We start from the raw sequence: 26,190 nt of genomic DNA, 5'->3' as shown, positions 1-26,190 counted from the left end.
TGCAAGGCACTGTATTTCTGAGTGTTTAACAACTTAGCACCAATACTACTGTTGACATATTTAATTTTGGTCCTCTATCTTCAGTATGCAAAGTGATTTTAGCAGGAATTGCTTTCCAAATAGTATGTTTTAGAATTACAGTGGGAGCAACATCAACAAAATGTAGCTATAATTTAAAACCGTAGTCCAGCAAATGCTGGAAATTGGATGGGTGTGGGTATCTATTGTGTGTGTCAAAGGAAAACTAGGTAATAGGGATATGTAGATCTTCTGGTTAAGAAGAAATATACAGTGTATTTGCTTCAATGGTGGATCCAACATTTTTGAAACTAAAATGACTATTATAAAAAGTAAAAAGTAATCAGTCTAAAGCGGGCATGGACAAACTTGGGCCCTCCAGGTGTTTTGGACTTCAACTCCCACCATTCCTTAACAGTTATTAATTGTGGGAGTTGAAGTCCAAAACACCTGGAGGTCCAAAGTTTGTGCATGCCTGGTCTAAAGGCTGGTTCTGACTCTATTTCACAATAGGTCTATCAACTGCACACAAGTAAAACTTGGAACAGGAGGTTGCCCTGATAAATCTTTTCCAAATATTTTAATTAGAGGCATGTGCCACTCTTTCTCAGTAAGGTGCCATCTCCAGCATGTCAGCTAGAAAACATGGGGACTGCAGTCCAATATATCTCAAATACCAAGGTTAGGTGAGAGTATATCAGATTATACACATGCATTCCCTTTTGTTTAGAATCAGAAGCCTTACATATCCAGGCCAGATCGAGGGGAAGTGACTGGAAGTCGCCCTCTAATTTTGCCCTTAAGTGAGGAGGGTATTGGGGTGCCTACAATTTGCTAGAACACAAGACTGGCATGTGGAGGCTGCCAGGGTTACAAGGAATTGTTTTTTTATGGAAATGGAAACAGAGTGGCTCAGAAATGCTTGTGAGCCATGAAAATGGGCCAGAAACAATCTACTGCCTGAAAGGTGTATAAGCTGCTCCAGTGGGTATGTTGTAGTAACATAGTTAAAGTCACACACATGGGTCAATAGGAAGATAGTTAAAGATCTCTGTACATTTGAGCCATTTTTTTCTTTCAAGTGAGTTTCTGTTGCAAAGACAACATGGAAACATGACAACTTCAGTCTTAGGAGAGGTCAGAGAGATTGGGACATGTTCTCAGAAGTGAATCAGTGGTAATTTGTTTTGGCTCAGCTAGTACTTTATAGTAAGTTAAAATGTTAATACAATTTGGCACTAGAAATAAATTATTATTTAAAGTGGAATTGACATGAGCTGTGGGTGTAGGAAGGTATACAGGGTTTGTTTTTAATTTTCTTTTTCACAACTCCATAACTGACTACATCCCAGAACCACCTGGTGACCACCCCAGTTTTATAAGTGGATGATCTGCAATGACCATGAATAGCAAAAAGCTTTCCTTTGCTCACTGTTGACTGCTAGTTTATTGCTAGTTCTTTGATTATTATTATTTTTTTAAACACCGTCATCCCTCCAAGAAGTAAAAGTAGAACCTACATTTAGGCAGGAACAGAGAGAGAACTTTCCAGTTCTTGACTTTACAAGCTCAGGAGCACTTGAGAATTATATGCACTCAAAGTGCAGAGCATGAATTTAAGGTGCTTAGCAGATTATATGAATTACCTTCTTCTTCCTAAGGAATAAATAATGGGGAAATAATCCTAATGGTTTGACGAGGGGCGGGGAGAGATGAAACCCTTGTTAGAGTCTACACACATTCAAAGGGAAACAAACCTGGTATAGGCTGACATAGGAAACACTTTGTCTATGTTCTGAAAACACTTTAGAAAATGCTTTGCCCTCATGCTTTTTTTGTTCTGCAGCGGTGTCTCCCGTTTTCCAGCTCAGAAGAGTCTGAATCCTGTGTTCTGAGACTTTGTTGTCTTCTGTTACTGTGACTTTTTAATGCAACTTCTTATTTAATTTATGTCTTCTCTCCAAGCGTGAATATCCAGGTTTCGGTTGGATCTATTTTAAGGTGAATTAATTAACCAGCATAATAATATATTCTTATGTTTTCTTAATGTTTTTTAAACCTCTCATAGTTATGTAAGAGTTTCATAGGCATGATAATCAGCTTTATCTTTCTTTCTTCCCCACCCCCAAACCCTTGTTCTATATGTCTCTTTTTTCCACTGGGGAAAAAATAGGGAAATCTACCACCAGACTATAGGATAAGCCTCATTGATATTGGCCTCGTGATTGAATACCTGATGGGAGGAGCTTATCGCTGTAATTATACTCGAAAACGCTTCCGAACTCTCTATCACAACCTGTTTGGTCCCAAGAGAGTAAGAATGGTTTCTGTTCATTTTTTAAAAAACTGTTTCATAAAAGCACACACTTATGGTGACCCCAAGACTTTTATAGGGCTTTATTAGGCAAGGAATGCTCAAAAATGGTTTGCCAGATCCTTCCCCTGAAATATAACTATAGTACCTGGTGTTCATTGGAAGTTTCCCATACAAGTACTAACCAGTGCTGACTCTGCTTAACTCCCAGGATCAGAAGGGATTGGGTGCCTTTAGGGTACTACCCTGATATAAAGGCACAGAAAAAACTTCTTCCAAGGGTGCCACAATTTTCAAAGATAACATCAAAAACGAGAGCACATGAAAAGAAGAATTCCTTTTTTAGACTCAACTGCATATGACCGTGGTCATTTAGGATGAGCTAGCAGTATCCAGAAGCTTCTCTGACCAATGTGCTGTGATTTCATTATTTCATAAACAATAATACTATTTTTATTAGTTGTTTTGTTTTAATACAGTTAGAGAATGGTTTGGCTCTGGGTGTGTGTGTGTGTGTTTATCTATCTATCTATCTCTATGACTATATATAATTTTTCTTTTTCCCTTTCTGTCTCCAGCCTAAGGCACTGAAACTTCTGGGGATGGAGGTAAGTGCCTTCAAACCATTTTCATAAGCTTTTACCTACAAATATTTTATGACTGACTGTATTTCATAATAAAATTCATTAATCCAAAAACTCCATTAATTTGATTTTACTTATTTTAATTGATATTTTATCATATATGTAACTATGTTTAGTTACATTTATACAGTCTTACAATTACAAATTGCCCTTTGAAGGCAACCATGAGGCCCTCAGTGAAAATGCTTTTGACACCCCTGGCTTAATCCATTCAAGAGAACCTAAAAGAAGAATTGACTCCTTCTCCACCCAGTCTTATGACATTGCTTCTGGCCTTTTGGGGTGCTTGGGTGGGGAAAGGGTGGTGTCAGTAGCACTTGTACTTTCCCCTGTCCACAGAATGACCCTGAACTTATCTCATATTATTATTGGCATGCACACGAAGCACACATCTCAAGACAAAGAATCCCCACTATCCATGGACTAAGAGTCAAACTCACATGAAGAATATCCATGGACAGCAGAGGCTCTCCCTTATAAACTTTCCACCTACTATGTGTGGGAAAGTAATGAAACCAGCACTGGAGTGGAATGGCTAAAGATCTGTTGATAGAGCATACAAAAATGGCATGTGAAATAACAATATTTGGAGAAAAGCAGAGATCAGAAGGAACATACAGTGTGCTTCCAGGCATAGGACACCCGGGAGTAACAGTCAAAGGATCCTAAGTGGCTGCTCTTTGTTTTTAGAAGAGATTTGTGCTGAGGAAAAAGATAGAAGCGGTAGCAAAATCATGGCAAATTTACAAGTAGAAGACCCCTCATTAAATTCTGCATTTCATTGCAAGCTCTAATGTTGGAATACATAACAGAAATCCAAAAGAAACAAGTCAGAGAAAGAAAGAAAGAAAGAAAGAAAGAAAGATGTTTAAAGGGGGAGGGGAGAAAAAGGCAAGAAGGGGGAGGAAAGGAAGGAGATAAACAATTGAGGTCTTTCTTGTGAAACCTTTTTCAATTTTTTGGCAGCCTTGTGGCCTAATTTACTTCATTGAGATTTCTATATTTATAAGTAAATATAGAGCATGTAGTATTCGTGTAGCAGGCACTGAGAATGTTAGAAATGCTTGTCCATCAATATTCTATTTCATTTTTAGTGTCAAACTGATGTTTATATGCCTCTAATTATTGTTCAGATAAATTGAAGTATAATTTCAATCAGTATGGCCAAGTTTTCCAAACTTGGGGCTTTGGTGGTATCCAATAATTCAGTAAGTATTATCACACCCTTCTCTCAGGACACGATTAAGATGCTGATCCTTTTACTAAATACAGAAATCTGAATTATCATTATGACAAAATCTAACTCTTAGGCAATGGATCAGACTGGTTAGATTGGGGTAAACTAAAAGAAATAAGCTGATAAGGAACAAGTATTGCTGTGGCATGGCAGTTTCATGTCTTTTGAGTAAAAGAAGATGTGATTGAAGCTGTTTTGGTCTAATGGCATTTTCCCATGTTTAACAGGAAGACGTTCCAATGCGAAGGGGAAGAAAAACCACCACGAAGCGAGAGGAGGAAGTGGATATTGATTTGGATGATCCTGAGATTAATCATTTTCCTTTCCCCTTTCATGAGTTAATGGTGTGGGCTGTATTGATGAAGCGACAGAAGATGGCCCTCTTCTTCTGGCAGCATGGAGAGGAAGCCATGGCTAAGGCTCTGGTGGCCTGTAAACTCTGCAAAGCCATGGCCCACGAAGCATCTGAGAATGATATGGTGGATGACATATCTCAGGAACTAAATCACAACTCCAGGTTTAATCATTTATAACTTGATATTACAGTTTATATAACCCGAAGTAGACTCTTGATTGCTGCTAGAGTTTGGTTGCAGGATCCCCTCCCTCCCAAGTCCTATTATGTATAATGTCATGCTAAAATGGGGTCCCTTGTATAATATGGCAAAACCAAGGCTTCCTTTTGTGAAGTTTTGGGGTATGTGTATGTGATATTTTCAAGCTATGAATAGTTGAATCCATGGATATAGGATCTGTGGATATGGAGAAGCAACCCTATTCAGATCTAAAAGATTTCTAAAACTACTCTGTTAAAAACCAAGCTAAACAATAGATCTTAGCATGCTTCCCAAAAGAAGTAATCCATTTACCTCAATAGGTTAAGGATTTCTATAGCCATAAGATAACCATCAGGGACACTCCTGTGTGCCTGCTGTCAGAATGTGATACCTAGGTGGTACAGAAGAGAAGGTTTGTCCTTGTATATATGAAAGAAATTGTGACTTTTAGGTTTTTGTAAAAGACCAGAGATTTATTGGCAGAAAATAGCATCTTAATTTCTGCCCAGAAAGCACCAGAAAGTCACTGCAGATGATATAGTGTGGGTATAATGTGCTCTTTGTGGGCTACCCATACTAGGATGTAATTTTTGCCCCTAAAATTGCTCAGTCAGTTCATCTGAGTTAAGTCCCCCCCATCACAACCAAACACTGCATTTCGCCTAGGTTAAATAAAAAAGAGAAAGAATGCTATTAACATTGAATTCTGCAGCTTTATATGGTCATATTGCCCATTTAAAAATTACATGTTACAGCTTACTGAATTTGATTCTCTCACAAGAATGTAATATGAAACAGGTTAGTTCAGGTATAATAATGGCAGGCACATAGTAAGGAGAAGAAAGAAGACAGTGAAAGCTAATGCTTAGCAAAAAAAAATGTTGTTAAAGAAAAAAAGAAATGTATGTAGGTATTTAAGGACCTCTTCACACAGGGCATTTTGGCCTATTTTGCCACTTTTAATCACAGCAAGGACAGGGTGTGCTATGCACCATCACACGATGCGCAGCAGGCCCTGACCACTTTCCTCCCAAGTGGAGAAATGTGTCATTTGGGTAGATCCGACTTTCTCTTCAATTTCCCCATGTGATGGCAGAAAGGGTGGCAGGGCAATGTGTGTTGCTGCCCTTTCTGCCACCTGGTGAGGGAATGGAAAGGGTGCCAAAGCACCCTCTCCCGTCCCCTCCATGTGATGAGGAGAGGATGGAGGGCGCGCCGGACACCACAAGACACCCTGCACGCCTTTCCTTTCACCAGTGATTGCTGGCACAACAGCACAGCCCCAAAGGGCCATGTGAAGAGGTCCCTAGACTCCCTGAGATGCTAATTTTATTTGGCCATATTTCTTCCACTTTGTTCTCTTTTGGATTTTCTCTGATAAGTTTCCCACCTCCAGACTGAATTGGCATCACCCAGGAAAAGATTCATCACTTTGGTGGACTTAACTCGGAAAGATATTAAAGACTACTCACCCACAGTCAAACCTCGTGTTTTAGTCAGTACACCATAATGGTTCACAAGAGTTATAATCTTTAGAGGTGGAACCAATCTTATTCCTCAGACTATTTCAAAATGACTTTGTGATGAGGGGAGGAAGGAGAATGCAGAGGGCTCCACGTGCCGCCCTGCACGCCTTCCCTTTCACTGGCGATTAGTGAAGAGGTCCTAAAACTGAATCCCCAGCATGCTGTAGTGGTTGGAGCATTGATCTGTCTCTGGAGACCAGAGTTTGATTTCCCTTTCTGCCATGGAAACAAACTGGGTGTCTTTGGGCAATTCACATGCTCAGCCTCAGAAAATCCCATGATCGCTTCACCCTGGGGCCTCCATAAGTTACACAGAAAACACAGCAAGTATTTGAAATTCCTCTCAGGTCAAATGTGTCGGAGAGTGTCCTAGCCTCAGGAGAAGCTGTTATCAGACATTTACCTTCTATGTAACAGATTCTACAAGCTAACCAAACCACCCTGTATTGCAGAGATTTTGGCCAGCTGGCAGTGGAGCTGCTGGACCAGTCTTACAAGCAGGATGAACAACTGGCAATGAAACTGTTGACCTATGAGCTGAAGAACTGGAGCAATGCCACGTGCCTACAACTGGCAGTGGCAGCCAAGCATCGAGATTTCATTGCCCACACTTGCAGCCAAATGCTGCTCACAGATATGTGGATGGGGAGGCTCCGGATGCGTAAAAACTCAAGTCTAAAGGTCAGGGCTGTTTTAAAATTGAATTAATGTTTGTACTTGAGGAAAAGATTGCACCACATAAGTATAACATGGTTTAGTAAAGTCTTGATTATGTCTTGTTACTAGTAAGAACTGATGCACTGTATATTTTCCATCTTAAAGAGTGACTCGGTTTGTAGGGAGCACTATATGACCAGTTCCTGCCTCTTCCATCCCTCTCATTGTCCATACATTGGCTGTGCTAGTCATTTTGAAACTCATGTGCACAAATATCAAGTTTCTGAATGGTTCAAAAGAGCATGTGTAATTTGGATCTAAATGAGCAATTGGCATAACCCTAACCTGTTAATTGTGATGATTATTGTATCATTATTATTGCTTTAGGTAATTCTAGGAATTCTACTTCCTCCTTCAATTCTCAGCTTGGAGTTCAAAAACAAAGATGACATGCCTTACATGTCCCAAGCTCAGGAGGTCCAAGTTCAAGAGAAAGAGCCAGAAGAACCCGAAAAACCAGTGAAAGAAAAGGAAGAGGAAGACATGGAACTCACAGTAAGGAGAAAACAGTAGTGGAAGAGTTATTATTATTCCTTTTTCCTGTTGCCATGTCTGTATGTATAAGGGAGCACAATGCATTAAAGGAGCACTACCCTTCAAATACTTCTCCTGGCACCCACTACAGAAGTTATCTATCGATTAAAATAAACAACGTTCAGTGGCTCAGTTGGAATTTCGGAATTTCAATTCGCTTCTACTTACAGCACTCCCATTTTGAGAAAGCGTGTATATATTATGTACTTGTGTATAAGTCTAGAAATTTGTGTTAGAAATCAGCCCAAAAGAACCTGGGTAGATTTACTCTCAAATCAATGTGAGTACGGTACCTTAACTCTTGTCAAAAAAAGGAACCATCCCCTTATCTGAGTAAAGTGGTGAAAGGCAAGAGCTTAGTTCATCCTGAGAGTACCTAAAAGTAGCCCTGATCCCTTCTACTCTCTCCACTATAGCACTACTTCTGGTCTTTTTGAATGACTGAATGGGAAAATGGCAGCAACCAGGGGTAGCCAGCTTCCTGAGGCAGCGTTGGTGCTTTGTCCTCTCTGCGGAATGACTGTCGACTTAGCCATGGTTCATATAAAAGTCCATAACTTTTGCTTCAAAATCTGCCCTTAATTTACACACAACATCAACATAAACATGAGTATATATGGTAGCTATCTTCATTAATTTATAATTTATATAATACAACCCTTGTGTCCATGGGGGATCTGTTCCTGAAATTACTTACTGTGGACACAAGACATAATGGATAATAGCAAACCCTATTGAAATGGACCAGTAGTTACCACTGAGTCACACTGGAGGACCTAGAAAATTCCTAGAGATATATTCTTTCTAGGAATTTGTCTGCACGACTCTATAATAACTTCCAAAAGAAGCGGGTCCCATGGGTATGAGGGTATGAAGTGGTCATACAATAATTATATTTTCAGGCTCACTTGATTCAGTCACTGGATACATCCAAGATAAAATTTGGGGTTATGATTCTGCACCAGGAGATGTAGCTACAAGCCAAATCTACTCTAACATCCCATCAACCCCATCCATCCAACCAAACTTCTGTCAGCTGCCTGCCCTCCAAAACCTAGCCATCTTCTAGTCAATGGAAAGTGACAGGTGAGCAGCAGACAAGGTCCTTCTATTTTTCTATAGCTGAGAGCAGTAATGATATACGTGTCTGCAAGAAGTACCCCTAGAGATCCCTTGGAGACCTAGGAAAAAGTTGGACATTTATCTGATGCTCCCTCTGCTCTCCACTGACCAGGAAATGGCTGGCTTTGAAAAACTGCAACTGAGAAAAAGTGAGATGTTGTGGAAGTATTTTGGTTCTTCTGACCTTTACAATACCCCAATAGCCATGCTGTGATAGGTTAAGTCTAATTTGTAATTCATCCAAAAACTGTTGCTTGTTTAATTTTTAAAAAGGCAGCATGATATTGATGTATTATTACAGCATAAGAAGAGATCTTTAGAGAGCCTGATGATTTTATGCCAATATGCACACATATGTGATTTCAAATTGTTTTAATGGTTTAAAAAGTAAAAAGAGTTGAAATTGTTTTGTTTGTTTTTGGAAAGTTTACATTATTTTTATGGTTTAAAATTAAAGAGATTTTTGTAAACTGGTGAAAGGTATTACAATATAGGATATTAAATAAATAATAATAATAAATTAGTAATGAATTCAGAATAATGCATGTGTATGCTTTAATGGTGTATTGTACTTGTATAATGGATACATATTTTGTGATCAGGGAAAGGAAAGGCACCCCCAGTGGTGCAATGGGTTAAACCCTTGCTCCGGCAGGACTGTTGACCGAAAGGTCAGTGGTTCGAATCTGGGGAGCAGGGTGAGCTTCTGTTTGTCAGCTCCAGCTTCTCGTGAGTAGACATGAAAGAAGCCTCCCACAGGATGGTAAAACATCCAGGCATCCCCTTGGCAATGCCCTTGCAGATAGCCAATTTTCTCACACAAGAAACAGTTTCTCAAGTTGCTCCTGATACGAAGAAAAAAAATCAAGGAAAGGAGAATTATGGAAAGTCCAGGCTGTAACAAAACACAAGATTACTTGTTATTAATACCTTAGTATCTAACTGAAATGTAAGCTTGGGCATAGTATATGAGTGATCAAATACTCAGAGTGATGTCAAAATAATAATTTATATGTCATTTATCATCAGTAAAATGATTAGTAATGAAAAAGTGCTTATCGCATTAGTCTCTTAAATATGCCTACTGTCATAACATAGTAAAAAAGAGTGTATAATATTCCATTCAATTTAGTCGATGAGTGTAGGAAACAGAACTCCAGTTACAGCTTTTATTCCAAACACATCGTATTTTGCATTTCATTCCCATCCAAGCATTCTGATCCATATATCTCATAAAACATATCATCTCCAAATAAAATCAGACTGAAATATTATGTGATTATATTCTTGACCATTGATCATTTATTTCTAGCCACACACGGAGAAGCCCCTAAAATTGCTCAGATGAGACGTTCTTGGCCTCAGGCTTTTTCAAGTCTCCAGGAAGTTATCTCAAATTAATTATACTGGAAAAAATGTAAATTGTTGCGAGGTACCAATACAAAGCATTTCAGTTTATAATAGCTGTGAATGTATTATTTCAGAAATTGATTATTTAAAAATCTTAAAAATATGTATAGTATCAAAAGTGGCCATGAAACAACGTGGAAACTATTTCTATGTGGGTTTTGCAGATAGATTAAGGAACTACTTGTTAGGCTAGCTTTAAGATAATCAGGATTTTGGTTGGAAGCTGGAAAGTGACTCTTTTGAAATCTTTCAGAGTCTATTGAAACTTGTACTTACTTTTGGTACCTAGAGATCAATTTACAATATTAAGTTGGCTCCTTTTAGTATCACTGCTGATTGATTCTCCCACACCCCATTCCCTTTACAGCATTAGAATACACATTCTTTGACAATTGCCGATGATGGCAAACACTTTAACATCAATGAGAAGTCTCTTTGAGACTTTGCCAAACTAATTTAAATGCTAATTTTAAATGAATATATGGGATGCAAAAGAGAAAATCAGGCCATTTAAAAGTCTTTGGTACTAAAAAAAATATCCTCCCATTTCACTGCTGCCTAAGACTTTATAGCCACTTAAAGCACCACTGCTATGGACAGGTCTCGAAGTGTCCATATACAATTTTGAAATACATTTTTTTAAGTAGCTTTGCGTTATTACATTTTGTCAAAAATGAGGCTGTTTCCTGCAGGCCCTCAGCAAAAGCTGCCCCCATGATCTTGCCTGTGCGCAAGAAGAAGGCACTGCCTACAAGAACCTAAAATCAGGGAAGCAGAAGACCCTAGGCACGAGATCAACTTACAAGAGCCATATACAGGCAAGACTGGACACTGGGGGAAAAAGAAGAAAATACCTTAAGCCAGCATAAGACTGACAGGTTGCTTTCCTCTGAAACAAGCTTGTTCCGCTTTAAGTATAGTTAATTATTGCTGGCTTCTGATCAATAAATGAAGTGCTTATTCAGATCTAATAAGCACAGCTTGTTTCATGGGGTGACCGTGCAGTGAATCGTAATTGCCCTGTGTGATTGTCCAGCCCCTTTCCGTTTTTCCCCAAATACCATGTTTTCTCCTGGTTTTACAATGTAGAAGCACAGGCTGCAGTGATGCCTGGTCTTGTGTATACAGTAATAACATAGTTTTCCATGGCCCCTCTTCTCTATCCTCTGACAGTGTCCTTTGTGTCTTCCTGTGGTCTTTTCCCTCTACCAAATGTTAAGCTTTTAAACAAAAAAAGGTTTATGTCCCAAAGTATCCTGGATGTGAGCAAGCTTTATGCAGTTGACAGAGAAGGGACCTTGGGGAACCGTAGCAGGAAAAAAGTGTAGTACTTTTAGATGTTGTGATGTTACTGTTTCACAGCCTACAGAGGTATAAATGATTTTCCTATTCTAACAATTTATTAAAAGTTGACATACTTGAGAAGAAAAGGAGAAATGGATAGGAAGAAGGGGAAAGTGGGGAGAAACATTTGCTAAGCAACCGTGGAGGCTGAGAGGCAGGCTATAAAGGAAGCAGGAAAGAGTAGACCGACAAGAAAGATGTAACGAGTAGACAGGATTTGTACAGTATTCCTTCAGCATTGCCTCTTTCCATGTTGTAAATAGGCTTGTGTACTTTCATCAGGATTATTGTACCAAGACCCAAACAAAATGTCAGGTAGGCCTTCCAGAAAGAAGATTGGTCTTTCCATAAATCACTATTGATAGGTGCTTTATATGTTCTTTTATCAATCATCCTAATTGAAGTTATTGACAGATTAACATAGTTAGCATGTACATTTTAAAAATCCAAATGTGGCTACATAAGCATGAGGTCCCATCCCACATTACATCATTCTGAGCCTTCAGTCCCCCTCGGGGTGAGAAAAGCGGTATACAAATACTGTAAATAAATAAAATAAATAATAATTCAGCTCCTTTCCTATTCCATCTGCCATCTTTCATTGTATTCTCTCTATATCAGGGACAGGATATTGCCATTTTCCTGCTATATTGGGGTTTTTTTCCAATTTCTAGGAAAGATGTGCATTGGTGCTCCAGAGAAATAGAAGGTAGGAAAAAGGAATCACCATTAGGACTGATGGTAATCAATTACACCTCCCAGGGACCAATTAGCCTGCTGCTAGTCAGCCATGCCCTTGAACCATTTTTCCAGCAGCCCCTCATTCCACATTCCAAATCCTACAAAGCACTTCAGTAAGGCCAGGTGTCTACAATGTGCTCTGCAATTTACGGAGCCAAATTTGTCCTACAATCTGGGATCTCCTACAGCACATTAAAGCGCTTATTGTGGACTTCCCTCCCACTTTGTTCTACCCTGCAGTGCACATTGGCAGCATGCGTTTTGAAGCAGTTTCAACTCATCTCCAAGCCACATTAAATAGTCAGTGTAGATGCGGTCTCAGATATACTTTTAAAAACCCACTGAAATCAATAGGACAAAAGAGCCAGACATTAGCACAGCTGGTTAATCACCAGCTGCAATTGATTACTGCCAACCAGAAGGTGACATGCTCAAAGACCGAGTCAGATTGAGAACCCACTGTTCAGCCTAGCTTACCGCCCACTTAAGCAGTTTGAGAACAGCTGAGCTATGAGTAGAGAAGTTAGGGACCACTTAAAGCAGGAGGTACGACACCATAAAAATGCCAGCGGTCAAAGAGCAAGAAAGAAATATGATCAAAATGACTCAGTGTCATAGTGGATGAAGTGTCAACTCCCCCGCCCCGCCCCGTCCCCCAGGTGGTTGGAATCGAGCAAACCTCCAGGCACCAAAGTGGAAATGCCAAAAATTCCTCTGTCTGTCAGCCTGACTAGAAAATGACATTGAATGTTTGCCATTTATGTGTGCATTGTGATCTGCCCTGAGTCCTCTTTGAGGTGAGAAGGGTGGAATATAAATACTGTAAATAAATAATAAAATAAATAAATAAATAAAGTTGGTCATTATTCTATTGCCCTATCTACATGGGTCACAAGCCTCGAATTGGGCCAAATCATACCTACATTCATTTGTTTTGATTTTAATTTATATTGTGTCATATTTGATGTTAGCTGCCTTGAGTCCCTATGTCAGGAGAAAGGCTGGAAAATAAATATAAATAAATAAATAGGCCATGTGCTTACGTCTGGCTCCTAACCAGTATTCATAATTTTGAATTGTATATTTAATATATTGTATATTTAGTATATTTAATATATTGTATATTTAATATATTGATTTAAATGTCTAAAAAAAAGTCTTCTTAAAAGAAGGCTGAGGCTATATACTCATTTGCCTAGGATTAAATCAGTAGGACATTTGCAACGACATCACATTGCTTATGGGATTTGCCATGCATTATGGCAAATCCATTGTGGCCTGATTGGGAGTGGGGGGAACTTGTTGGCCGACATCCCTCACACCCGGCTTCCCCTTTCCCCCATCCTATGGAGGGAAGCATCCGCTGTCCAGCAGTCAACTTCCAATTTGTTTTTTTTAAAAAAAAAACATCTAAATGCCTAGGTGGTGAAAACAGAGACAGAATTGCTCCACCTAACACTAGTGAGGCATGATAAATTTATTCAAGTTTAATGGGGAAAATGGAGTGCAACAGGGAATTCAAAATAGTCATGTAGGCCACATGTGTCATAATAATTAAAAAACACTTATACATGAATTACATTTATAATTACAGTATCTATTGAAGTAGCAGTGATAAAATCTTTATTACAAACAGCAATTTGACATTTGAAAGTGTTACTGTTTTCTTAGAACTTTACTGGACAAAGGTCTCTAGATTGTTGTTGTTGGATGGAAAAGTCAATGCCTATAATTTTATTGAATGTTGTCCCATCCAATAGTCATGTGAAGGTAGATTTGGCATCTGGAGGTTGAGGGAACATATCTGATTGTGTTTGCTTTTTCACTCATTCTTTCCCACTGTAGGCAATGTTGGGACGTAGCAATGGAGAGTCGTCATCACGAAAGAAGGAGGAGGAAGAAGTTCAGACTAGACACAGATGGATTCCCTTTGGACGCAAGATCTATGAATTCTACAATGCCCCAATTGTTAAATTTTGGTTCTATACTGTAAGAAGCAACTATCATTTTGCGATCTTTTTCTAATGATAAAAATTTGAAAAGGCCCATTTTATCACTAAGTTTGGATAAGTATAGATGACCATGCAAATAAAATCATACATAATTTATATGAAGATAAGTACTTGAGTCTATATATATGCAATTTAATAATATCTAGAATTCAGTGGCCATTTTTTTTTTAAAAAAAATGCTAACTTAGTGGGAGCAACTAAGGGGTGGTTCTAACATTTTCACCCTGTTCACACAAATGGAGTAGTCCAATTGATGGTCTTTGCATTTCCAAAATGTTTATAGCAAGTTTTAAAACATAAGTTGGATTTCGGTGACTGTTAGTGAAAGCAAAATAATATAAATGCTATTATATAGATGCACTCTGATAATAAATAAATAAATAAACTTGGTCGTGAACTGTAGTATGAACTGGCATTTTGAAAACCACCTCAAGAAATTGGGAACCTCCTTGCTTCACCTTACAAAAAGAATGGTCTACATTACTGAAATAAATGTGGAAAGGTGTAGTGGTATTTTGTGATAGTTTATCCAAATATTGCATGACCGAGAAGAATGGGTTTTTTTATTGATAAACACCAAATTGCAACTGAATTAAGTATTACATGCATCCTGAATATTTTTACATTTTTTTCAAAACACAGATGGCATATGTTGGATACCTGATGTTATTCAATTATATTGTATTGGTGAAGATGGAACGCTGGCCTTCCACGCAAGAATGGATAGTTATCGCTTATATTTTTACAATGGGAATAGAGAAAATGAGAGAGGTAATATTTTTTGGAATTATCTAGTAAAGGAATGACTTTTTATGTAGTTCTGTCTGCGGCTTAAGTTCAATGTGCTATTGATAGGGCTATTAATAACGGCTTGAATCCTGTCCCCTTCCTTTGCTGACTGAACTAAGAGTGTCCATACATCAGGACTGCTGAATTCCCCTTTTTCCTTAAGTTTCTTAGGCCACTCATAAAATCAAGGGTCTTGAATTTATGAAAAAGCTGCACTTTAGTGTAAACATGCTTTGCTCTTGGGGATTCTTGAAGGTCTTTCATTTCTCCATACATTTAATCCAACTTTATGGTAAAATTACAAGAGAGGGGAAATGGTTAGAATTGCTTCCCCTGTTCACTTACAAGAACCTGTTTCAGAATGAAAACTTTTTTGCTTGTGGTAAGGACATTTATGATTTAAAAAAAGACTTTTTTCTTTTTATATATAAAACAACATTTATACATTGTAAAGAAATATTTATATACATTTTTTTAAAAATCCCCACATTTCTATACAGTACATGTATGTTTATTTCACTGGGCAAATAATAGTTTTGGGCAAATTTAATCAGGGCAAATTTAATCAGGAAAATTGCAGTTTGGGCACTTAATATTCCCCAGTACTGTCATCCTGATTTCATACGATGCTCTTAAACATAATAGAAACTCCTCAGTACAGGCTCCCTGCCTCACAAGACCAGCTGTATCATGAGATCACAGATATTACTGCACAAACGCAATTCTTACTTATTTCTAAGTGTAAATCCACAGTATTATCATGAATGATACTTGATGAAGTAACATCTGCTCATAGATGCACATAAACACAGACAGGTATGTCCCAAATCCCTGACTTGAGGAATTTACTTATGTCAGGCTTTTATTGCTGCATCTGTTCTAAAAGGGAGGCAAATCCAAAAGTGTGGGTAAAACTCTCCAGGAAGATCCGGTCATTGTGTCAGTCTTAACTAGACCCTTGCCATTCCTTCACTGTTCTGTATTCTTATACACCCACCCTACCTTGTTGCTTCAAATAGTTTCCTCTTCATTTTTGGCCAGTCTTGACAATGTTGAAATCAACACTTTTCTCCAACTTGAGGTACACATCATTCCAAATGATGGTGATCCAGGCTGGCAGTGCCTCAAAGATGAGGTAGGGGTGGCCCTTCATTTCCTCAAGGCTCATATGTTAAACATGTAACTCAGGGTCAACCAACTGCTAGAGATGAGGAGATTACATAGGACCCCTTGATTTTTAATTCTAGTGGACCTGCGTACCCTCCTGTTGCACCAAAGCCCTGAAGCCTCTTTTCACCACAAACCACACATAGTCCAGTTGATCCAATGTAAGAGTTTATTGAAAACTAAGTATAATAAAAGCTAAATATATGAAAAGCAAGCACATATAAAAAAGGGAATCCATAAAAGCCAAAGGTCCAAAATTCCATTCAACTAAAGTCTATAAAACAATTCCACTGAAATATTCCAGAAGTTACATATATCCAAGGCAGGCAAAACTATTCCTCACAAGACTGGAACACAACAACAGGTTGAAAACTTGAATACATGAATCACAGGGCCCATGAAACTGGGAGCTTTTCACCTGAATGCAGAGTTGATCTCACAACGATTATGCCAGCATGAACCTCTTTTTAAAAGCCAGAATCCCTCCCATGAGATTATTTCTCTTGCACCTGCCTCCTGTTCCTTACCTTAGAAAAGTGATCCTGTCTTAATTGCAGGTCCTGTTTCCTCAACTCCAATCTCTTTGATCTTGACAAACATTAGTCTCCCACATTTCCCTCAGTCTGCACTTCTGGCAGATTCCCATGAGTATGGAGACTGCCTTCATCTTTCTCTTGGGAACTGTCAGGATATTCCAAAACATCCTACTCTGGGCTGCTTCCAGCCTCCTCTGGGCCCTCTTAATCTCTCCCAGAATTCCCTTCCTCCTCATCTAAGCACTCAGAATCTGACCAGGCCACAACATCCCCTCCATCTCTAGCAGTTTTAGTGGGGGATCTGAGGGCCCCAAAAACAGCTTCGGAATGTTTGTAGGTCACAGTTGCCCTTTCCCATTGCTGGTGTAAATTCATTGAACTGAATGGCTCTTGTGGTCTCTTCAAACTCTTTGACTCTGTGAGTCTACAGCTTCCTGCAGAAAACAATGATTGAAAATAAAAATGTAATCTTAAGACATTGATCAAAAATGTTTTTTTCGGAAGTATTTTACTTGTAACTGCTGAAATCATGATATTGCTGTAGTGTTTCTTTGGGTTGTTTCCAACTTATGGCAACTGTAGTGCAATTCTGTCACCAGTTTTTTCTTGGCAAGTTTTGTTCAGAGGCGATTTGGCTTTCCTTCCTTGCTCAAAGTCACCCAGTGGGTTTCCATAGCATAGCTGGGATTCAAACCTGGTGTCGCTAGAGTCCTCGTCCAGTTCTCTGGCCTCTCCAAGTCATTCTATAATCACACTTAATCAAAATGATGTGAAGATAGCGATGAACACTGAAGGAAATATATTTCCTACAACCACAAGAGGGCTCTTCAGCATCACTAAAGGATTCCATGAAGTTGAGCTCATTATTGAATGTGATAAGAGATTCTGCTTTTTTTCAAAGAACTACTTTATTCCATGTATTATTGCCTTCCTTATAGTTTATTGTATTCCGCCTGGAAGTAATTTTATATTGACAGTGCCTATCTAAGTATATTCACAGAATATAACTCTAAAAGTAATCGTGTAGGCATTTTGCATTTCTGGAATCCAGGTGAACACATGTAATATAAATCCTGTAAAAAAATCAATATTATAAAACTTAACATTGAATATGATATAAATAATGGATACCCACCATTTTAAAAAAATAGAAATCATAACTATACATTATTTGAAAATTGCAGTTAATGTTATAAACTTCTTCCTGGGGTAATATGAAAGCCAAAAAAGTTGCTTAATTAATATATTTTGCAGCTTCAGAATTCAATATTTGGAAACTGCATTCAAAATTAAATCAAAACAGAAGTACAAACCCAATTTCATACATTTAAAAGCATATTTGCATATTGTGATAGGAGATATTCACTTGCTGAATTGGGTGATTTTTTGGAAAATACTAAAACTAAGTCAATATATTCAGCAAAGTAGGAATAAGAAGATGATCCAGGCCCATAAAGTTCATTGAAATGTTACAGTGTGGTGACGTAACCAAGCCCATTGCATCTTCAGGTGCTTTATTTGCCAGATGTCACTCTCAAAGATGTGAACTACACAGAACATACTTGCCACTATTTATTTATTTATTTATTTATTTCGAGGTTTTATATACCGACCCTCTCACCTTCAAAGAGGGATTCGTCATGCTACGTTATTACTCCCTTACCTCATGCAGATATCCCAAACTCTAGGCACTGTCTGTAGGGAAGATCTAGACAAAACAATGTTGCAAGGAAGGTCCTGTGAGATTTCATATCTGAGACACACATCACATCTCAGATATTGTCCATGATTATCGTGACTATGGAATCACTGTCATAGACTAACAGAAAATGTTGTCAGAAATTGTCCTACACTGAGTTTGACCACTGAGGCAGTCAGGGTAGCGTGGTATTGTAGACTGACTGGCAGCAGGATTTCTTTTCTAGTCCTATCTGGAGATGTGGAGATGTAAAAAATCGAACAAGGAACTTCTGCTTGCAAAGCCTGTTCTCTCCCACTGTGCTGCAGCCTATCCCACTGTCATAGTTGATTTAGAGATCCCATGGGCTAAAAGTGGCCAGCTGGATCTCTATAACCCAGGAGCCTGAAACTATTTAAAAGTTATTGATGCCACTGTGAACAGCATGACCTAGCCCTTACAATTCTGTCGTACTCTATAAAATGTAGGCTGGTTGGGTAAGTTGTTGAGCCACATAAGGCCAAGATATGTCTAATGTTGTATCTTTGCTGGTTATATTGAAGACTGAGTTTCAGCAGATGCTGCTTGTCGAGCCATTGGGTAATAAACAACATTTATTAAAATTCCCTTTTCTATACAATCATTAAAGGTACAGGAGCTGACCTGTTTTTCATTCTTACAGTTCTATACATGACTTGCTTTGTGATGTTGCAGAAGTCAGCATGTGAGTGGGCACTTCTGATTCCCAGTCCATATGTTGAATTGCTGAATCATGCCTAAACTGAAAAGAGTTTATGCGGGGATTTTTTAATCTGTATCTTATATGCTTTCCACCACTGTTGGTTTATATGTTTCCTCCATCTATGGTGTATCCTTTTTTCATGTTCCCTAGATATTAATGTCAGAACCTGGGAAGCTGCTGCAGAAGGTCAAAGTATGGCTTCAAGAATACTGGAATGTTACCGATCTCATTGCTATTCTCCTGTTTTCTGTGGGTATGATACTTCGCCTTCAGGATCTGCCACTCAGGAGTGATGGCCGTGTTATATACTGTGTCAACATCATTTACTGGTATATCCGATTGCTTGATATCTTCGGGGTGAACAAATATTTGGGGCCATATGTAATGATGATTGGGAAAATGGTAAGAAAGAGTTTCCCATCTTTCTTTTCTGTTTTGCATGTTATAACTGAAACAATGTTCTATTCTGTTGAATAGAAAGTGACACTTGTTTCTTGCAACTTCTGAATCTGATGCTAAACCTGGCTATAGGCAACTCAAAACCCTTGCACCTATCTATCAATACACATGCCTTTCATCTGTCCTCCTCTGTACTATGTCTCTCCACTTCCTTATAGCAGAATTTTATGCTTCACCACCAGCATCTTCACAGAAATGTTCTGTTCCAAGGTTTTGGGGGTTTCTGTTATTTATTTATTTAAGATGAAGTCCTCGATGCAGTCAAAAATAATACTAAAGCAAAGGGTAAAAATAACTAATACATTTAAATTGTCTGATGAAAGACTATAGGCAGAAGTTGTTTGTGACTCTGTAAAAAGAACTCAGATCATTCTATGTATATTTTTATGTTCCATTCACACCTTGAGACATTGTGAATGAAATGGTAACAGTCACATTCTATTTTGAGCTTGGAACTGGAAGGAAGTAGCTGTCAAGGACAGTGGAGTAGCCCTAAAGAAAACAGAAAATGCTTGGTAAAATCGGCTCTACTTACTGATGTCTAGTAATTAAACAATTTGTATATCAAATTGAGCCCTTTCCATCAGCCGTAATATGTAGTATGGAATGGGGTGCAAAGTTTAACATGTCTTCAACTATTAGACCAACTCTTATTGGGTGGCTTAGATGACAGTCGACAAACATAATGTGCAGCGCTTGCTTTATAGCTATGAATAAGCCATCATATTTTAATCTTTCATCCACATTTGTTACGATATGTCTTCATGCATGTCTTCATACATGTCCTCATTCATGAACATATGCAATGTTCATATGAACAAAAGGAATATATGTCATTAGGTTTCTTAGTCTAGATCAGTGGTTCTCAATCTATGGGTCCCCAAATGTTTTGACTTACAACTCGCAGATATCTCAGTCAGTTTACCAGCTGTTAGGATTTCTGTGAGCTGAAGGCCAAAGCATCTGGGAACCCACAGGTTGAGAACCACTGGTCTAGATCCAGGATTCCCAAGTGAGGCAAAACAATAGACCTTAAACCTGGGTTTTTGTTGTTTTTTTTTACAACAGGAGATCAGTAACAAAAACAGAGCCCAACATTAGAATATAGCTCATAGAACATTGCTAAATATAAACAATATACAATATTCAGATAGATCTGAGAACTATTGCACTAATTTTGTAGAAGGGTGTAGGGATGGAAAGGAGATAGTATAGATTAGCATGGAAGGGACTTAGACGAAGAAAGGAAAATGCTCTCCTAAGAAAATAGGAGAAATAGTCATTTAAGCAGTCCAAATGGGATATAAACAAATTGATATTAAAAGATGAAGACATTTTATAATACTTTCACAGCCAAAGTCTGGTATAATCAAGGAGAGGTTAATGTAAATATCCTAAACATGTTTTGACTGCAAGTGGCTGTGACAGGTTGAGATGAACATGTTTTAATAATTTGATTCTTATGTTTTACATTTTCACTGATTTTACAGGACAAAGTAGATATTCTTCTCTATCTCTGTCTCTCTCTTCTTTTCTTTTCTTTCAGATGATAGACATGATGTATTTTGTCATAATTATGTTGGTTGTTCTGATGAGCTTTGGTGTTGCAAGGCAGGCAATACTCTTTCCCAATGAAGAGCCCTCATGGAAACTGGCAAAAAATATTTTTTACATGCCATATTGGATGATCTATGGGGAAGTGTTTGCAGACCAGATAGACCGTAAGCAAGTTTATGATTCTCATACTCCAAAGTCAGGTATCAAACTTTGATCAGGTGATGTCTTACAAGATCATTTTTGACACTCTCAATAAATGGCTCAGGATAGAGGCTCAAACATCACAGGGAAGTATAACGGTGAAACAAAATCTGTTAATTTTTGCCACTTAAACTGTCTTAGCAGGTAATATCAACAGCATTTCCTAATGAAAAGAATCATGCCCTTACCTAGCTATTTTTTTCTTTGCGGTACATATAAATCACATTAACACTGGGACATTTATTATTTCCATTATGAAGATTATCTAAGATATCCACATTGTGTTCAATTGCACATCAAAATATAAGGTATATCTACACGTTAAATATTTATTTGGTATTTTTTCTGCTATCAGTTTTACTGTCATAATGATCACCCCCAAAAAATCTTGGGAATTATAGTTTTTGTGTGGGTGCTTATAATGTTTTGAGTCCCCAAGCACTCCCCCCAGAACTGTGATTTCCTGGAAAGAGGGGATGGCCGTTAAATGTCACCTTCTAGTGTAGATTATACCAGTGCTTCATTTTTACCATCCATTAGTTTGATTTTGGGACATACACATCAAAGCCAGTCTGCTACTAAGTATTCAATTCTCAAAATGACTGAACTGGATATGCCAGTGATACCATAATTGTTGTGAAATTAATAAATTTCCTGATTGTTTACTGCAATTGGCACATATTGGTTGTTACTAGTGGTACACTGGTGAAATAAAAGTCATTCAAAGATCATGATCCATTTTAAGTAGTAATGTAAGAAGAATACAGTCAACCACACACATTTACTGGGGTTATGGCATAGGATGCTTATGACGGTGTAAAAAACTATTTTTAAAGGCAATGATTTTACCTGAGATAATACTTCTCTAGAAATCTCTAGGTCTTCCACTATGACTCTGTGGCGAACTTCCAACAGTAATTGATCATATTGCTATGCTGGAAGAGCTACAAATTCCTAGAGAGAGCATTTGAATTGAATCCCTGAATAATCAAAACTGTAAAAGTCAACCCTGCAAATGTGAAAGACCAACTGTAGATCTCATTTTAGATTGTTCATTGCTGCTACAGGGTGCTGGCCAAAATACTCAGTTGTAACTCAGAAAGTCACTGGTTCAAATCTCACCTCTGTCATTAATGCACTAAGGGTTCTGGGTAGGCAACCATTTCTCCCATTCTCAGTTACTCAGTCTGCAATAGAGTGGATAATGCTCCTAATTGATATAGCAGGGATCTTGTAAGAATTATCACCAGCTGGTATATGCTAAGTGCTTTGGGCACCTAGGAATATTGTAATATTGTAAAATTGTATTACTAACTGCTCCAAATCTAACACCTGTTTCCATATATGTTGTCCTAAGAATTCATGTGCCTGGCCACCTGCAAACATCAGTGTTTTATTTTAACGAATCCTTCTGGTGCTACTCAGAGTAAATCACTGCTAGTATGAAGTCAGGCAGTTGCAGAAAAGCAACAATGAGAGTGAGAATGCCATCCTTAATACAGAGGGGCGGGCAGGAGGATTTTTTTGTTAGCTCATGGTTTTACTTCAATGTATATGGGTGGCATTTAAAAGAGAGAAGTTCTTCCCATGTTGGTTAGAAAGAAACCATTCCATCCATACTTGTAGATGCAACGTGGCATTAGGTGCATCCTCAAGGAATGTCTACATCAGTGGCACAACCCATCCTTATACAGAATTCAAAGAGATGAATGTAAAAAAGAGAGACAGTTTGGTCCTCCCAGTTGTTCACATCGGCATCATCATGAATTCGTTTTCACTAGTGTTCACTTGAACCTTCTGCTTAATATTCTCCCATTGACAGAAATGTACTAAAACTCCATATGGATGCTTTTTACAAAAGCATACTACTCTTAGAAAAGATGCAGGTTGAGCCTCTCTTACCATAAATTCTGAAATCCACAATACTCCAAAATTTAAGATTGTCAACATAGTTGGCTGTTATAGTGACACTTCTGTTTTCTGATGGTTTCATGCACAAAATTATGAAAAAATATGTGTACAAGATGGTATATGTGAAAAATAACTTTTATGATTAGACTAGGATTCCATCTCCAAGATCTTCATTATGCACATGTATGCAAATATAGGCATTCCAAAATCTAAAAAACCTCTGGTCCCATAAGATAAAGGATACTCAACCTGTATTTGTTGAAGATTAGCCTTCCTTTCTGTTCTCAACGATAGCAGGGTTTACGTGCAAGCAAACATACAAAAACTGGCTATCATTGAATTTTGTTCCTGAGTTTAGCTTTCTGCTTTGTTCCATCTTTTTTTCTGTATTTCAAAATCCTTTTGGGGGTACAGGAGGATCATAGCTAGAATACTGAAAGGAAGGGTGGGGAAAGAGGAAAGTCACCAAAGTTAGGGCTTCCTTTCATATATGTCTGTTCCTCTACAAGTGGCCATTTATTGATGTTGTACTAAGAATTTGCCATAGTGCAACGCATCCCATGGCAATTTGGGGGAAGATTGCTTTTTTATTTCTTGTGGTGTGCTGATTGAAGTTTAGAACCATACAAGTGAAGAGAAAGGGTTGAACAATGAATGCGGCTGCTCATGCCTTTTTACATGGTGTCAGATGCGATTGCCCAACACAGGAAAGAGTTACCACTTTTATCATTGTTACTGATCATTATTATTAATGACTGAACTTCGCATTCATCTGCAAAAAGGAATTATTGTATAACCAGGTCATTGTATTATGGCTAATGAAGTTGTAAGCAAACTTGATGTTTGTCGGAGATTAAAGAGTCCCTATGCTGTTTTAAATGTCACCATTTTACACAGAGTTTGCCAGCAATTCTGTTATGCAAATTTTGGAAGGATTTATTAAATTGCCATGATTTTTGGCTAATTACTTGGCAGAACAACCATGTTGTCATGTTTGTGATACATGTAGAGCAGGCATCTGACTGTTCACAGCATACTTTTGTATACTGGAAGGGAAAGTCTGGAATTGCCTTGAGAAAGCAGAAGTTAAATAGATGAAGTTCTTTATGAAAATCCTTCTAATACTATGTTTATGTTGGGAATTTTAAGTCTAGCATTTTCTTATTGAATTATTAAACTGGATATGAGTCCTCAAACGATGGAAAAGTAAAATGTCTCAAAAATATTAAACAATGTCATTGGTGAACCACACCCCAAAGAAAACTCACATAGATCTGTTAAACTGAACACTGTATATATTAATTTTTGGCACTGTTCATTTTGACACAATTCTGAAATGTATGACCCTATATCTCCTCACTGGCCTAAGCAAAATCAGCCACAATTTATTGTTCAGTGTACTCTGGAGTATTTGTACTTTCTCAAATATCAGTCGATACATTAAAGAAGCATATGTTAATTATTTTAAATTAATTAGACAACGGGCTGTTTTAGTGTTCTTTTGTTCTTAGTTCCAATTATTTATACAACATCTTGCTAGCAACAAATTCTGGATCTTTTTTTTTAAAAAAAAAACCCCACATGTCACTCAGTATGTATCAGATCTAAATGTTATAAAATGCTTTACTGAATTTGAGAAATTGACAAATACTGTACGCATGTTTAAAATAAAAGGGTTGTTTCAGTTGTTTTAGTTTTATTTTGTTTTGTTACTGTGCATGACAATAGGCTGCCCAAGTTAACTGTCCACCTCCATCAACTGGCAGCCTCTCCAATCAATGTATGTATTTCTTGTCGAGTTTAACCTACCTAAAACAAAGATGATCCCCAAGCTACTGCATGTTCATTGTGTAATTCTGGTTGTGGTTGGGTGTCAGTAAATATATGCCTGAATTCTTTCTGATTGGAGAAAATTGTATATGCATGAATATTCTTTATACTATAGATTTGGTTTAAGGAATGTAATTTATTATAGAAAGTGTACATTCATAATTATTTGAAATAAGTGGTGTTTTATTATTCTATGCTTCTGGCCTGGCTTTGGAAGAAACTATAGTTTAGTGGTAGATCATCTGCATTATATACAGAATGACCAGGTTCAGTTCCTGGTATCTATAGCTAGAAGGGTCTTTAGGTAGTGAAGATACTTTGGGAAAAGTCAATGATTGACATCTTAAATTGGTGCTGCCAGTCAGAATTGGTGTTGCAAGTCTTTTACGCATCATCTACCCATATCACCTTCCATAGATATTTAATATAATATGAAATGTTGGTTCACACAATGAATTACCTAGCCTGTGCTGACTGAAGTGCATCTAATGTTGTCAAGAGTCACAAAAACAATGATCATTTCACATTTTCTTATTATCTTCTTTAATTTAGTGTAGCACCCCTCTGACAAAGGGAGCAGGGTTTCAGTGTGTTTATCATTCAACATTACAGTTCTTCTTGGGGCCTACCTATGGTTTCTTCTTTGGCACCTCAGCCTAGTTGGCTATACTTATGCTGCTAAATTACTACAAAGCTTTTATCCCTCTTTAGTCCACAATACAGGGTTACATTGCCTTCATGGAAACCCGTTGAGGACATAAACTGTAGGGTTGGTAGACAACATTGAAAATGGCTGAAGCTACAACAGTTCATTCTCATTAGCACTTCACATACTCGTTTACCCATGAAATATATTCAGCCATGTTGAACATGGAGCAAAATACAACAAAATTACAATGATACTTTGTTGGCCAACCAAAATACACCATGCAAGTTCTCAAAGCTTAATTGGCTTCTTCATCAGGCAAAGATGTTGAAATAATGCAGAAGAAAAATAATAGTGTTAGAATCACAGGCCTACATTTTGTCTCAGGTTACTTCTGTTGACAGTTAAGATAGTCTGGAAGGATCTCAGTGCGGGCAGTGGCCACAATCACCCCTTCTTGGCCACCCAGAGACTGTAGACATAGGGCAATAAGAGATG

The 26,190-nt window shown here is 37.9% G+C and overlaps 1 protein-coding gene across 2 annotated transcripts in view; it reads left to right on the top strand.

Moving 5' to 3' along the window:
- TRPM3 (transient receptor potential cation channel subfamily M member 3) overlaps positions 1-26,190 on the top strand; it is a 429,447-nt gene that overhangs the window by 373,795 nt on the left and 29,462 nt on the right. For both annotated transcript variants that reach the window (XM_060762212.2, XM_067464427.1), the window contains exons 13-21: positions 2,192-2,332; positions 2,911-2,940; positions 4,441-4,730; positions 6,749-6,977; positions 7,341-7,508; positions 14,010-14,153; positions 14,819-14,947; positions 19,239-19,490; positions 21,094-21,268. In XM_060762212.2, the coding sequence (XP_060618195.2) occupies positions 2,192-2,332; positions 2,911-2,940; positions 4,441-4,730; positions 6,749-6,977; positions 7,341-7,508; positions 14,010-14,153; positions 14,819-14,947; positions 19,239-19,490; positions 21,094-21,268 (1,558 nt within the window). The remainder of the gene's footprint in view (positions 1-2,191; positions 2,333-2,910; positions 2,941-4,440; positions 4,731-6,748; positions 6,978-7,340; positions 7,509-14,009; positions 14,154-14,818; positions 14,948-19,238; positions 19,491-21,093; positions 21,269-26,190) is intronic.

Source organism: Anolis sagrei, chromosome 2 (genome assembly GCF_037176765.1).
Source record: "Anolis sagrei isolate rAnoSag1 chromosome 2, rAnoSag1.mat, whole genome shotgun sequence".
NCBI classification, from domain to species: domain Eukaryota; kingdom Metazoa; phylum Chordata; class Lepidosauria; order Squamata; family Dactyloidae; genus Anolis; species Anolis sagrei.
This window is presented reverse-complemented; position numbering and strand designations above follow the sequence as displayed.